At 40.5% G+C, this 14,587-nt stretch overlaps 1 protein-coding gene across 5 annotated transcripts in view; it reads right to left on the bottom strand.

Annotated features, from left to right (window-relative positions):
- Positions 1–14,587, bottom strand: part of LOC140728151 (cadherin-7-like) — a 122,974-nt gene that overhangs the window by 69,690 nt on the left and 38,697 nt on the right. For 4 of the 5 annotated variants that reach the window (XM_073046400.1, XM_073046409.1, XM_073046438.1 and 1 more), the window contains exon 2: positions 5,381–5,873. The exons of the other annotated variant lie outside the window; for it this stretch is intronic. In XM_073046400.1, coding sequence (XP_072902501.1) covers positions 5,381–5,566 — 186 coding nt within the window. In that variant the 5' untranslated portion in view covers positions 5,567–5,873. The remainder of the gene's footprint in view (positions 1–5,380; positions 5,874–14,587) is intronic. 5 annotated transcript variants of the gene reach the window in all.

Below are 14,587 nucleotides of genomic sequence, written 5' to 3'. Positions count from 1 at the left end.
TGGAGTATTGTGTGCATTTCTCCTTACCTACCTACGGCAGAAATATCAATAAGATTGAAAGGGTACTGAAAGAGGAAATTTACAGTGATGTTTCCGGGAAATGTCCTGAATTACAGGGCAAGGCTGAATAGGTTAGGAGTACAATAGACTGAGATGAGATTTGACGAATATTATTAAGGGTATAGAAAGGAGAAATGCAAGCAGATCGAGTGAGACTAGAACTAAGGTCATTGGGGAAGTATAAAATGTGAAATATTAAGAGGAACCTGGGGGTTGGGATTTCTTTACTCAGATAGTGGTGTGTGTATGGCACGAACTGCTAGTGGAAGTGATGGATGCAGGTTCAATCACAACACTTGAGAAGTATGAATAAGTACATGGATTAGATGGACTGAAGGGCCTGTTTCTGTGCCATAGTGCTCAATGACTGAATTTAAATTCCATACGCCAGCCTCCAGAATGTTGTAATGAAAAGTTTATGATGGCACACACTATAAATTTACATTGCATAGCACGACCTCTGACTATATTGGCGTATCATTGACACATGTACCAAGATACAGTGAAAAGCTTGTCTTGCGTAGTATTTATGCAGATCAAGTCATTGCACAGTGCATTGAAGGTAGGGCAAGGTAAAACAATAACAATGCAGAATCAAGTGTAACAGTTATGGAGGAAGTGCAGTGCAGTAAACAATGAGGAGCTGGCTCATAATGAAGTAGATTGCGAGGTCAAGGATCCATGTTATCGAATACAAAGTCAGTTCAAGAGTCTAATAACAGTGGGGCAGACTGTCATTGAGCCTGGCAGTACATCCATTTGTATCTTCTACCCAATAGGAGGGGGAGAACCGCAAATGCCCAGAGTGGATGGAGTCTTCGATTATTCGGAGTTCTTTCCTGAGGCAGCAAGAAGTGTAAACAGAGCATGTGGGGAAGCTGGTTTTCATGATGTGCTGAACTGTCCATAACTCTCTGGCACTCTTGTGGTCACAGCAGAGCTGTTGCTATATCAAGCCATTATGTGGTCAGATAGAATTCTTGCTCTTGATTAAAATTGGTAAAGGTCAATAGGGACATGCCATGGAGTAGAGTAATTTCATTGGTTCTAATTGAGTTCTTTAACAATTCTTGAATAAATTTATGTTTAGTTTATGTATTCTTCTAAAAAGGTAATATCTCTAACGCTATATGCTTGTGAAGCTCCTGTAAGTTTTTTAGTTGCACTTGTACATATGACAATAAACTCTACTTGGCTTCACATTGCAGGTGCAATGTTCTGTCCAGTTGTCACAAGATGGACAATATTATGCCGAATATCTTTATTGTGAAACCATTACACTAGATGTCATTTGTCATAAAATGGACAATATTATGCTGAATATCTTTATTGTGAAACCATTACACGTGATGTCATTTGTCACAAAATGGACAATATTATGCCGAATATCTTTATTGTGAAACCATTACACCAGATGTCATTTGTCACAAAATGGACAATATTATTCTGAATATCTTTATTGTGAAACCATTACACTAGATGTCATTTGTCACAAAATGGACAATATTATGCTGAATATCTTTATTGTGAAACCATTACACTAGATGTCAGTTGCTTAAACTTCAACAAGGTGATACAGAATGACGTAGTTTATCAGTTCCATAGCAAACTCCTTTAATGGAATACTATGCCCCAAGTTACGTCATCCAATATATTTTAACACTGTGCTCTTTTATAACTCTTCATATCTCTCACTGAAATAGAAATGAGCAGGGACAAGGTTTCTGCTTTGCAGATATCCAAAACAACGACCATAATTTGTAGGCACAACAGCACTCTGGTGAAATTATTGGACTCGCCTCCACAAAGCCTGAATTATTGATCCAAGGACTCTGGGAGTTGGGAATTACTACTCAAGCAACCTAAAATAAAACCCCTGTCAGTGGTGACCAGGGAACTATTGATTTTCATAAAAACCTATCACTGGGGAGGAGATACAGGAGCTTTAAGACCCTTACTGTCTAGGCAGAAGGGATTAGTTTAATAGGGCATTTGATTACTAATTTAATTAGTTTGGTACTACATTGACAGCAGAAGAGCCTGAGGGCCTGTTCCTGTTCTGTACTGTTCTATGTTCTAAATTCTTGTGATATTTACACAAAAGAACTTAAAGTTCTCAATTTTCAGAATATGTGGAAAACTGATTCAATTCTGAAGCTCAGTGGCTTACTTCGGTGTTGTAAAGATAAAGGAAACATACAATCTGAAATTTTGCTTAAAGTAAGAGATAAATAGAGCTACATGATATTTATGCATGAAATCAAGCACAGTATATTAGACTGAGTGGTTTGTCTAGAATCATAGGGTCATCCGGCACAGAAGCTCACCTTTTGTCTCCAAGATCCCCATTTGTCCCATTTGACCGTATTTGGCCCATTTCCCTTTAAGCGTTTCCTATCTATTTACCTGTCCAGGTGTCTTTTAAATGCTATTATTGCAGCTGCCTCAACCACTTCCTTTGGCAGCTCATTCAATAGAAGGATCACCTTCTGTGTGAAAAGGTTGCCCATCAGGGTTGCAAATAAATATCTCCCCCTCACTTTAAACTGAAGCAGCCATTTCTGTGCCAAAGATCCTACATAGAGGGTTCTGTCTGTACATGATCCTTGTACCTCCACTCCCTAAATAAACAATGCAGATAGCTCAACAAGTAGGATTTTAAGGACTATCTTTCAGGATGAGAGAGAGAGAAAGTCAAGGACATAGGGAGATGATGCTCTAATAAGGTAACTATAAACTGAATGAGTGATCACAGATCTCTGCTTATCTCGTTACACTGAGCCCTCTCCTTGGCCTATCTCCACAGCCCCTCCTTTACTTTTGCTTAATAAAATCTATAAGCTTCACATTTAAAATGTACAATAGATCCAATATTATTTGCCATTGGAGGAATAGGTGTCCAGAAATTGACATTCTGAGTGTGGAAGTGAACACTATCTGTAAAGGCTGGCTCTAATTTTAGCTTGTCTCCTTGTCCTAGATTCCCCAGCCAGGAGGGTTAGTACATTTTCTACACAGTAACAGTTCTACTTCACATCATGAAATCTTCAGTCCATTATTCTTTAAAGGAAACTTGAGCACCTTGTTAAAGTTTAACATTGATTTCAAATATAGAAGAATACAGCAAAGCAACAGGCCCTTCAGACCACAATGTGTGCTTGAACACAGTGTTGAAGTAAACTGAATCCCATCTGCTTGTACATGATTGGTATCTGCTCCTGCCCCTCCCCCACACATATCCGGGCATAGTCATGTCTAACAGCCTCCTAAATAGCACGGTCATACCTACTTCCACCACTACCCATGGCATCTTGCTCCAGGCACCTATCACACTGTTAAAAAACTGTCCACAATACTCCAAGTGCAACCATTTTATATAGCTGTAGCATGACTTCTTGAGTCTTATACTCAATGTGCTGACCAAGGAAGCCAGTCATGTCATATGTCTTTTTACCACCTTACCCACTTGAGGCCAGTTTCAGTTTCATGGATTTGGACCTCAAACTCTTTACATCAATGCCTTTAAGGGTCCTATAGGTTCCTATATGTTCTATAGGTCAGTTGTGGAGAGCGCCCTCTTCTTTGTGGTGGCGTGTTGGGGAGGAAGCATTAAGTCTTAAAGGCGGGCTCTGTCGTGGGCAAAGTACTGGAGAGTATAACATTGGTAGCTGAGTGAAGGGCGCTGAGTAGGCTACGGTCAATTATGGAAAACTCTGAACATCCTCTACATAGCACCATCCAGAGACAGAGAAGCAGTTTCAGCAACAGGTTGCTATCGATGCAATGCTCCTCAGACAGGATGAAGAGGTCAATACTCCCCAATGCCATTAGGCTTTACAATTCAACCGCCAGGAGTAAGATATGTTAAAGTGCCGGGGTTGATTGTATTTAATGTATTTAAGTAAACTACTTAAGAACTTTTTAAAAGCTATTATTAATGCTTTTTGAGAGAGTGATTTAGATGCATATCATATTTTTACTGAGTTAAGTATTGTATGTAATTAGTTTTGCTACAACAAGTGTATGGACATTGGAAAAAATGTTGAATTTCCCCTTGGGGATGAATAAAGTATCTATCTATCTATCATTATCTATGTACTTCCCCCTTACATTTGACCTCCCTTATTATTTTGATAAATGCACTAAGGTAAGCATAATCTTCCATATACCCCAGAACTGCTCTTAATGCTCCAGGTCTGATTTCAGGTCTTTGTATCATTCTGGTACAACTTTCCTGTTTTTATCTTCCAGTTTACTGACAGCAGTCCATCTGCATTTATGATTATGTTCCACACCTGATCATATTGGTGAGAGGAGGAAAGCTGAAACAGGGAGTTGTTCAGGGTATATTTTTGATTACACTAGTGGTGGGTACCTTCAACACACAGCTGGGGTAGTGATGGAAACAAATGTATTAGAGGCATTTAAGAGGCAGTTAGAGAGACATACTATTATCTAGGGATATGAATCACGTACTGGATGAAGAACTTTAATTCACTTTACCATCATGCTTGGCACAGACATTCAGAGTTGAATTACTGTTCCTATGGTTTACTGTTTATGATACATGTTTTATAAAGCTTTTCTCTTTTTTCAAACTCTAGAACTAACACGGTCATCAGGGTAAAAGGAGTTACCTCAACAATCCAGTGGATTCATGTTCAATTTTAATTCTATTTCAACCATACACACGAATACAGCCAAACAAAACAACATTCTTTTGGGTGCAAAACACAGAACCAACAGTCATAAACAGCACATATAAATATGATAACAGAGAAGCCTACAGTTACAAATATATATTTTAAAAAGTCACAATATAGCCCGAGTCCCTGAGTATTATGGCCTGTAGATTGATGGTGCTTGGATGTTGTCCTTGAGCCATGTTTCTACAAGAACAGCCCACACCAAGTTCCTTACTTTGCATAGTGCAGCCTCAGGTGAAGGCAATCCAACTTGTCTCCCACTGAGCAGACACTGAGAGGCAGCACCAGTGGGAGGATCCAGCCTCCAAACTAGTGCAGAATCCAGTGGCATATCGCCACCTCCAGCATCTCCTTCCTCGGCAGCTGCAACAGGCAGCCCGAGGCATGAATGAGGGCCTGATCCGTGCACACAAACAAGGCCATGCAACTTCCCCATCAGTCTCACCAATGAACTAGTGAAACAGAATCAATTACCAATGTCCAACAAGGTTTTACGATTACAACAAAAACGTCCACACCCTCCATTCAATCATGCACTGGCTCCGCACAACATTTTGTGTGATTATACTAACATGTTATTAACTTTCAAAATGATCTTAAAACCAGTGGCTCACCTTCCCAATGTAGAGTTGATTCTCTATGACTTGCTCTTCTAAGACAAAGAACTGGTTCCACACCCACTTCCGCTTGACACGATGACGAGAGTGATGGTGATTCCCGACCTTGTGGTGCTCTGAGTAAACCAGGGTCATCAGCCAACATCCCACGAGAATGGCCCACCAGTTGCTACAGCTTAACATTACTGGTGAGTAGGGAGTGTTTCACGTGAAGGAAACAATCGGGGCAGATGTTCAATGGATAATCACTATGTCTGAACTCTGATAGAATGCAGATATATCTTTCCTTCTAATGCAGTCACTGTCACTAAAGGGGTAGTGATGAGCAAACTACTGGGCCTAAAGTTAAACAAGACCCGTGGTCCTCACGAGGAAATCTGCAGATGCTGGAAATTCAAGCAACACACACAAAATTCTGGTGGAACGCAGCAGGCCAGGCAGCATCTATAGGAAGAAGCCCGTGGTCCTGATGGGATGTGCCCCAAGGGTACTGAAAGACATGGCAGAAAATATAGTAGACAATTTTGTGATAATTTACAAATTTTCTAATGTCAGGAAAATGTTTGAAACTATCATTAAGGAAGAAATAATGAGTCATCTAGATAAATTTCCACAGGCAGACAGAATAGATTCATGACAGGTCCTGTTTCACAAACTTACTATAATTCTATGAAGGTATAATGGGCACAGTGGACAGTGGATGTTGTATACCTGAATTTCCAGAAACCATCTGATATTCTGCCACATAAAAGACTTAACCGTGAGATAATGATGCATGGAGATGTGAGTAATGTATTAGAATGGATAGAGGATTGGGTAACCAACAGAAGCAGAGTTGGGGCAAATAGGTGTTTCTCTGGTTGGCAGTCAGTGGTAAGCAGAGTGCCACAAGTGTTGGTGCTAAGCCCACAACTATTCATGATATACATTGATGACTTAGAAGAATGGATCCTGTGTTAGTCAAACTAGGTTTGCTGATGACTCGAACTTGAGTGAAATAAAATTGTGTAGTGGATGCGAAAAATCTGCCGAGAAATATAGATAAGGTAAGTGAGTGGGCAAGAGTCTGGCAGAAGGAGTACAGTGGTATCAACTTTGGAATGGAAAATAGAAGATCAAATTATTATTTAAATTGTTAAAACCGTACCATTCTGTTGTGCAGAGGGACTCGAGAGTGCCTGTCTATAAATTGCAAAAGTTGATTTGCAGGGGTAAGAGCTTATCAAGAAGGTAAATGGAATGTTATTCTTCAATGCTACAGGGTATGAATTTAAGAGCTGGGAGGTGCAGCTGTACAGGGTGCTGGTGAGGCTTTACCTGGGGGTCTCGTTGCCAGTTAACAAAAGACGGTGGCGGTGCAGAGGAAGTTCAGGAGGTTGTTCCTGGAGATGCAGGGGTTAGCCGATGAGGAGAGACTGAGCCTTCTGGAACTATACTTGCTGGAATTCAGAGGAGTGAAGTGGGGATCTTAAAGAAACATAAAATTATGAAAGGAATAGATAATATAGAAACAGGAATATTGTTTCCACTGGTACATTAGACTAGAACAACTGCAGATAGTCTCCTGATTTAGGGAAATAAACTTAGGATGCAGATGAGGAGAAATGGCTTTTCACAAAGAATAGTGAATCTGTGGAATTCTCTGCCCAGGGAAAGCAGTAAAAGTGACCTCGTTAAATATATTTAATTTGCAGTTAGATTTTCACAAAGCAGGAGGATTAAGGGTGATAGGAAAAAAGGTAGATGGAGCTGCGTCCACAGCCAGATCATCCATGAATGGCGAGCAAGCTCGATGGGTCAGATGGCCTACTCCTGCTCCTAACACTTAAGCCTTGATGAGTAGTAGAATCTAGGGGAACTGGTGGGAACAATGGGAGAGTAAAATGACATCAGCACATGAATTGTGTAAATAGGTGCTTAGTAGCTGTAGTGAACCCCAGGGCTATTTCCATGCTGTATGGCTCTACAATTCTGTGTTAAATCACCTGTTCAGTTTCACTTCCCAAGACAAGATCAAGTACTGCCCATCTCTAGTAAGAATATTGATATATTGTTTCAAAAATATTCAAGTATATTTAACAAATTCCAATCTACCAAAGCTCCTTGCACGAAGATAATCCCAGTCAGTATTCAAAAAGTTAAAATCCCCTGTAACATAACTCTAATTGTTCTTACACCTGTTTGCAATTTGCTTACCTCTCGAACCTGATAAAGTGGTCTAAGTGTACGTCCATCATCCTCTGCTGCTGTAGCCCATACACTTCAAGGTTCAATGTGTTGTTCACTAAGAGATATTCTTCTACACACCACTGTTGTAACACATGGTTACTTGAATTACTAGCACCTTCCTGTCAGCTTGAACCAGCCTGACCATTCTTCTCTGACCTCTCTCATTAACAAGGCACTGCTGTTCACTTTTTTTTCCACTTTTCACACCATTCTCTGTAAATTCTAAAGGCTGTCGTATGTGAAACCTAGGAAATCAGAAGTTTCTGAGATACTCAAACCACCTCAACTGCCACCAACAAACATTCTATAGACAAAGTCACCTAGATCACATTTGTTCCCCACTCTGTTGTTTAGTATGAACAACAACTGAACCTCCTAATAAGGTCTGCATGCTTTTATGCATTGAGTTGCTGACACATGATTGTGTCATGATCCCGATGGTTAATCCCCTATTTTGCCCCTAATCTCCTTTGATTATGCCTTGATTCCAATTGTTAATTTCCCATTTACTGCTAATTCACTTAATGACAGCACACCTGGTCTCCATCAAGAACTGCTGTATAAGAACCCTGGCAGCACAACCACTGGTCACCAGTTTGTTGGTCTATTCCTATATGATAACTTTGTTTCGCAACTGCTTAGAACCATAAGTTCAGCTCCAGTTTCAAGATATTCCATAAAAACCCAGTCTCCATGTCAAGACTCCATAATCAGAGCTTCATGTCAAGATTCCTCCTGTTTGCACCAGCATCCCCAACTCAATCTCTGTGCCTGTATCCTGCATTTGGGTTCTCCTCAGTTACTCCATGCAACAGATTGGCTGATTAGATATATGGATTAAGGATAGGTATACAGGTGCACCAAGTGGCCATTGAGTGTAGTTGTTTCTGTTGTCTCTGCTTACTGTTATTAACTCAGGAAAGTGATAGATCTGCTCTTATTCTTAAGTTCCACCCACTTTTGGGTAGACAACCTCCTTAATGTCCAGTGTGACCTGAAGTCTCTGTCATGCCTGAACCTTCTCTGTTCTGGAACAATAAGCTGCTAGTCCTGCCCTTCATTTAACTACGTTTCAGTGAGTGCAGTAACATAATAAGTCCAAGTGTTGATCCATCTGTAGAATGACTTCTGTTCTATCCACTTGTGTTTAGTGCATCCTGATATGAGGAGGACTGATCAAGGCAATAGCTCAACTGTAAATCTTCTCTCAATGATTAAATATCTTCCAGATGGAATGTAATCGATATTCAGAATATGAAACTACATTAAGATAACATTAGCTACTCATGGACTGTATTTTGTTTTACATTTGAGATTGGATGTAAATGCAAATTGCTCTTGTAATCACCTTGTTATTGATGGCTTAGGATTCAATTTCATTGAAATTTTGTATACAAAATATATCATATTGATTCTAATGTCAGCCCATTCCATGCTTTCTTTGGCACCGGAACATCTTACCCAATTCACTGTGCTCTGTATCACTGCCACTCCTATCAGACTGTCCCCTATCCAGAGAGACACAGAGGAGATGTACAGAAGTGCCATAGACTCACAGAGTACTACAGCAAGAAACAGGCCCTTTGACCCATCCACTCCAAACCAACCCGATCTTCTGCCCAGTCCCATCTACCTGCACTCAGATCATATCCCTCGAAGCCTCTCTCACCCATGTACTTATCCAAACTAGTCTAAAATGTTACAACGGAATGTGCATTTGGCAGCTAGTTCCGCACTCTCACCAGGGAGGATATCCCTTGATTATAGAGGAGAAGGTGTAGTTGTTTTTGTTGAAACAATATGAGGCTGAAAGCAGGTCTAATTGAGATGATGTAGAGTTGGGAAGGATTTCCCTGACCAGAGAAGAAAATGCATAGGAGGTAAAATAGAAGGTAGGTGATGGATTATTGTAGGTGGTTGATCTGCTATTTTTATACAGTGTAAAAATGAGTGGTCAGCACAGATTTAGAATAATCAGAGTCCTAGAATCCTACAGCATAGAAACAGGTCACTCAGTTCAACTTGTCTATGACAACCAGTGAGCATCCTCTGCATTAATCCCATCTCCCACCACCTGGTCAATACTCTCTATGACTTTTGTATTCAAGTGCTGGCATTTTTTAGGCACTTTTAAAATACTTTTAGTGAGCTGGCTTCTCAGGATATGCATTTTCAGTACTTAACACTCTCTGGATGAAGACGGGTGCCTCATATCCCCTCAAAATCTCTTCTTCCTTATCCTAAATCTGTGTCTTCTAATTTTATCTACCTCTGATAAGGGGATTTTTCCTGCATTCTTACAGCGGCATCTTCAGAGCAAAGGGCAGTTTGTATTTGCCAGAAATAGCATATTAACAATATTTAAAAGCCATCTGTATATGTATATGGGTAGGAGAGGTTTGGAAGACTGCAGGCCAGACATGGGTAGATGTGTCTAGGTCACTGGGAAACACATGGATAAGTTGGGCTGAATGGCCTGTTTCCGTGCTGAATGACTATGACTGTTAGTCATTCTGGTTTTAAAAAAACCCAGCTTACAAGAAATAGCAGTTCATTTATTTTGTGAAGTGTTCACTGTGCACTTTAGATAATGACTGGATCTAAATTTCCTTCAGCAATGAAACAGTGGGGAAGGATTCAATGTATAAGTGGGAACACATTCGTAGGTTAGAAATGAAGCGAATAGGTTCTTGCTCTGCGGCAGATAAATATTTCTCCTGTAAATGAGCTTGAATGCATTAAACCTAAAAAAAGATAATTTGAGTAAGTGGCAGTGGCTTGAATGTGCAATGTGAAAGAGGGGCTTACTGGTTGGTCTATTGAACCTGAGTGAGGGTTGAGTGTTGAATATATTTTCTCTTCCTTTTGCCAGCACTGCCAACAGGACCGATTTCAAAAAGCAAGACAACAGAAAAAGACAGCAAAGGAATTAAGGCTGTGGAACAGCTGCACTGTTCTACTTTCGAGTCAGTCAGAATTAACTGGCTCATCTTGTTCTGTGCCTTCCGCAAGTCAATGTTTTTAAAATAGACAGGAAAAGTGCAGCCTGAGAAGCCTGCTCCTCTGTCTGTCAGTTTAATTGATGCCACAAGTTGTCCTTTTTGTGAACAGAGCTTTTCAGAGGATTTGAATGTATTATCTTTGGTAGTGACTGACTTATATATCTTTGCAATCAATGCACTGTCAGTCTGACATCAACCAGTTCAGCTCTGACTTATTCTTAGGCCTAGTATAAAATTATATTCCCATTGGCTCAACAGCACCCTGCTACCTGAGCACCACCCCTTTTCACGTTACCTCAGAATCAGCTTTATTTTTGCTGTTAAATGTTGCAAAATTTGTTGTTTTGCATCAGCAGTATCCAATGCAATACATAAAAAGTACTAGGTTCCAAGAATATACTGTATTAAAAATAAATAAGTAGTGAGAAAGAGAAGAAAATAGTGAGGTAGTGATCACGGGTTTATGAACTGTTTAGCTATCTATCCCATGACTGTCATGGAATAGTACAGCACAGAAACAGACCCTTCAGCCCACTATCTTCATGTTGGCCTACACAGCTCCCATTTACATGCATTTTGTTTTCTATCCCATAGCGATTTAAAGGCTTGTCTAAATACTTTTTAACTGTTGTAAGAATACCTGCCTCCATCAGCCCTTCAGACAACGTGTTCCAGATTTCAACCAGTTACTAGATTAATAAATTATTCTTGAAATCCCTTTTAACTTTTAAATGCTCAACTTAAATCTGTGCCCACTTATTTTAGGCACCTCAGCTATGAAAAGAAATGTTTCCTTCTATCTGCCCTATCTTGTGTGCACCTGTGCTGATGGAGATCGTGGAGGAGATGTTATTACCAATCCAAGCAGAATGGGGTCTGCAAGTGAGGAAACTGAAAATCCAGTTCCACAAGGAGGTATTGAGGCCCAGGTCTTGAAGATTAGTGATTCGTTTTGAGGGGATGATAGTATTGAAATCTGAGCTGTAGTCAATGAAGATCATCCCGATGTATGATTCTTGAGGTTTAAGATATCGGTGAGTACTTCAGCCAGTTGATCAGCACAGTTCTTTAGTACTCGACCAGGTACCCCATCTGGGCTGGATGCTGTCATGTCAGCCTCAGAGATGGAAATCACAGGGTGGTCGAGGGCTGTGGGTGTTTGTGAAGGTGCCTCCTTGTTTTGATGGTCAACATGAGCATAAAAAACATTGAGCTCATCTGGCAGCAAAGACTTGTTGTCGCCTATGTCAGCAATACACACCCTTAAGCCATGACTTTGCTTGTAGTCCCACCCAACCACAGTGAAAAAAGCCTACCTGCATTTATCCATCTATACCTCTCAGAATTGTGTGTACCTCTAACAAATCTCCTCTCAGTCTTCTATATTCCTAACCTGTTCCTATGTCCTAACCTATTCAATCTTTCTTATAACTCAGGTCCTCCAGAACTGGCAACATCCTCGTAAATTTTATCTGCACTCTTTTAATCTTGTTTACATCTTTCCTATAGGTAGGTGACCAAAACTGCTCACAGTGCTCCAAATTTGGCCTCGCCAATGACTTATACAACTTCAACATAACATTCCATCTTCTGTTCTTAATACATTGATTTATGAAGGCCAATGTGCCTAAAGATTTCTTTATCTACCTGTAATTCCACTTTCAAAGAATTATGTACCTATAATTCCCAGATCCCTTTGTCTACTATTATATTGTGTTTCTTGTTTTACTGTGGAAAATGAAAATGAATCTCAGGGTTGCATATGGCGAGATTTATACTTTGATAATAAATTTATTTTGAGCTTTGAAGTATACCCCTCGTAAGGAAGGTGCTTAGCATGCTTGCTTTTGTCATTCAGGAATTCAGGAGTTCAGATGTCATGTTACAGATGCACAAAATACTGGAAAAGCCACATTTGGAGTACTGAGTTCTGGTTGCCTGGCTCTGGGAAGAATTTCATTGAACTAGAGAGGTTGCAAAAGAGATTTACAAAGATGTTACCAGGACTGGAGAGCTTGGGTTATAATGATAGCATAGGACTTTTTCTCCTTTGAGAATAAAGGATCTGGGGATGCCTTATAAATGTATATAAAATCACGAGGGGCATGCATAAAGGGAATTGCCAAAGTCTTTTCGGTAAACAAAGGGAGTCCAAAACTAGAGGGCACAGATTTAATTTGAAAGGGGAAAGATTTAAAAGGGGCACAAGAGGATGTGCAGATGCTGGAAATCTTGAGCAACACACATAAGGCGGTGGAGGAAGTCAGCATCTAAGCAGCATCTATGGAGGGAAATAGTCAACGTTTTAAGCTGATGTCATAGCTCCTCCAGCATTGAGTGTGTGCTGCTCAGGATTTAAAAAGGTTCTGAGGGGATTTTCAGCCCCAGGATGGTATATGGATGGAATTGGCAGAGGAAGTGGTAGAAGCAAGCACAATAATGACATTTCAAGGCAGTTGAACAGCTGCAAAGATAGGAAAGGTTTAGAAAGATAACAGCCAATCACAGACAAATGGGACTAAGTCAGTTAAGCAGCTCAGCTGACATAGATAAATAAGGGTGAAGGGGGAGCCTGCTGCACGGGCAACAGCTTGCTCTCATGTTGTAATGCCCTGGCTCGCGTATCGATGACTGCTAGGACACAGCATCCATGGCCGACCCCAAGCACTGGAGGTCTCCTAGATTTAAGGTTGGGAGTGAAAGGAAAATTTAACGAGGAAATACAAGACAAGTTTCTCACACAGAGTGTGGTAGGAGTGGTGTGTGACTGTTTCACCTCAAGGTACATGGTGGAAGCAGATACAATAGCAACATTTAGAATGTGTTTAAGCAGACACCTGGACAGTAAGGGAACAGAAGGATATAGATCGTACACAAATAGTTGGGATTAGATTGGATTGGTGTCATAGTCTGCATAGGCATTGTGGGCCGAATTGTTCCATGTCCTATGTGCCTTTAATCACTGTTCAGTACAAGGAGAGATTAGCTGATTTTCACACAAAGTGCAATGTGATCATGACTAACCACTGTTCTGGCAACATTGAGTGAGGGATAAATATTATCAGGGCTGCCGGCAGGACTCCTGCTTCTTCTGTGAAAGACTGCTCTGGGTCACAGACTGCGCGCTGAAGCATGCTACGACCCCTCATCTGAAACACAGCATGATTGTATGGTGCTCACTCTTCGCTTCTGTGTCGACCCAGCATTTTTGTCTACAAACTTCTGGCGTGGGAATCGAACCTACAAGGTTTTGCTTTAGAGGAAAGGCAGTATCACCCATGAAGTCAGACTTGGCTCTATTATTGAACAGGCAAGAAATAGCAGACGCTGGAATCTGCAGCAACAGACAAAATACTTGAAGAACTCAGTGGGTCAGATCGAATCTTTGGAGAGGAATGTCCAGATGACATTTTGGGTCAAGACCCCTCATCTGCAGAGTTCCACCAGTGTGCTGTATGTTGTTAGCTCTCTATAACTGTTTAAAAGGCAGTTTTTTTCAGATGCGATCATTAGCAGTCAGTAACACAGTGACTGAGTGGAAAAATCTTTTATTTTGCAAAGTGATCCTGATAAAAAAAATAGCATCTCAAAGACTTAAGTAGTGAGATCCCTGGAACCCACTTGAAGTAAATAGGAATGGGCTGATTTATAATGGTTTCTAAACAATTTTATAGCTTCAGAATGCAAATTGTTTGGTTTTGATAGAGGCACTGAGGTATGGGTTAAAACACTATAGAGCTGTGTTCGTGCCATCAAATTCATTGATGGGGAACGGTTAAAATTCAGAGCACACATCGCTGGTTCATGCATAAATCTACATTGAAGGAATGTTTATTCCCATTATGTTACTGCAAAGAATATCGGCTATAGGCTGTATTGAAGAATGAGGCTCATTAGTATCCAATCCTCCATCCTCAAACCTTCCTGGGAAAAAGACTGCAAATGAAGGGACCTAGTGAATGCTGGGCTGATT

The sequence above is a fragment of the Hemitrygon akajei genome, chromosome 1 (assembly GCF_048418815.1).
Source record: "Hemitrygon akajei chromosome 1, sHemAka1.3, whole genome shotgun sequence".
Classification (NCBI taxonomy): Eukaryota; Metazoa; Chordata; class Chondrichthyes; order Myliobatiformes; family Dasyatidae; genus Hemitrygon; species Hemitrygon akajei.
Note: the sequence above shows the minus strand (reverse complement) of the source record. Positions and strands in the feature narration are given on the sequence as shown.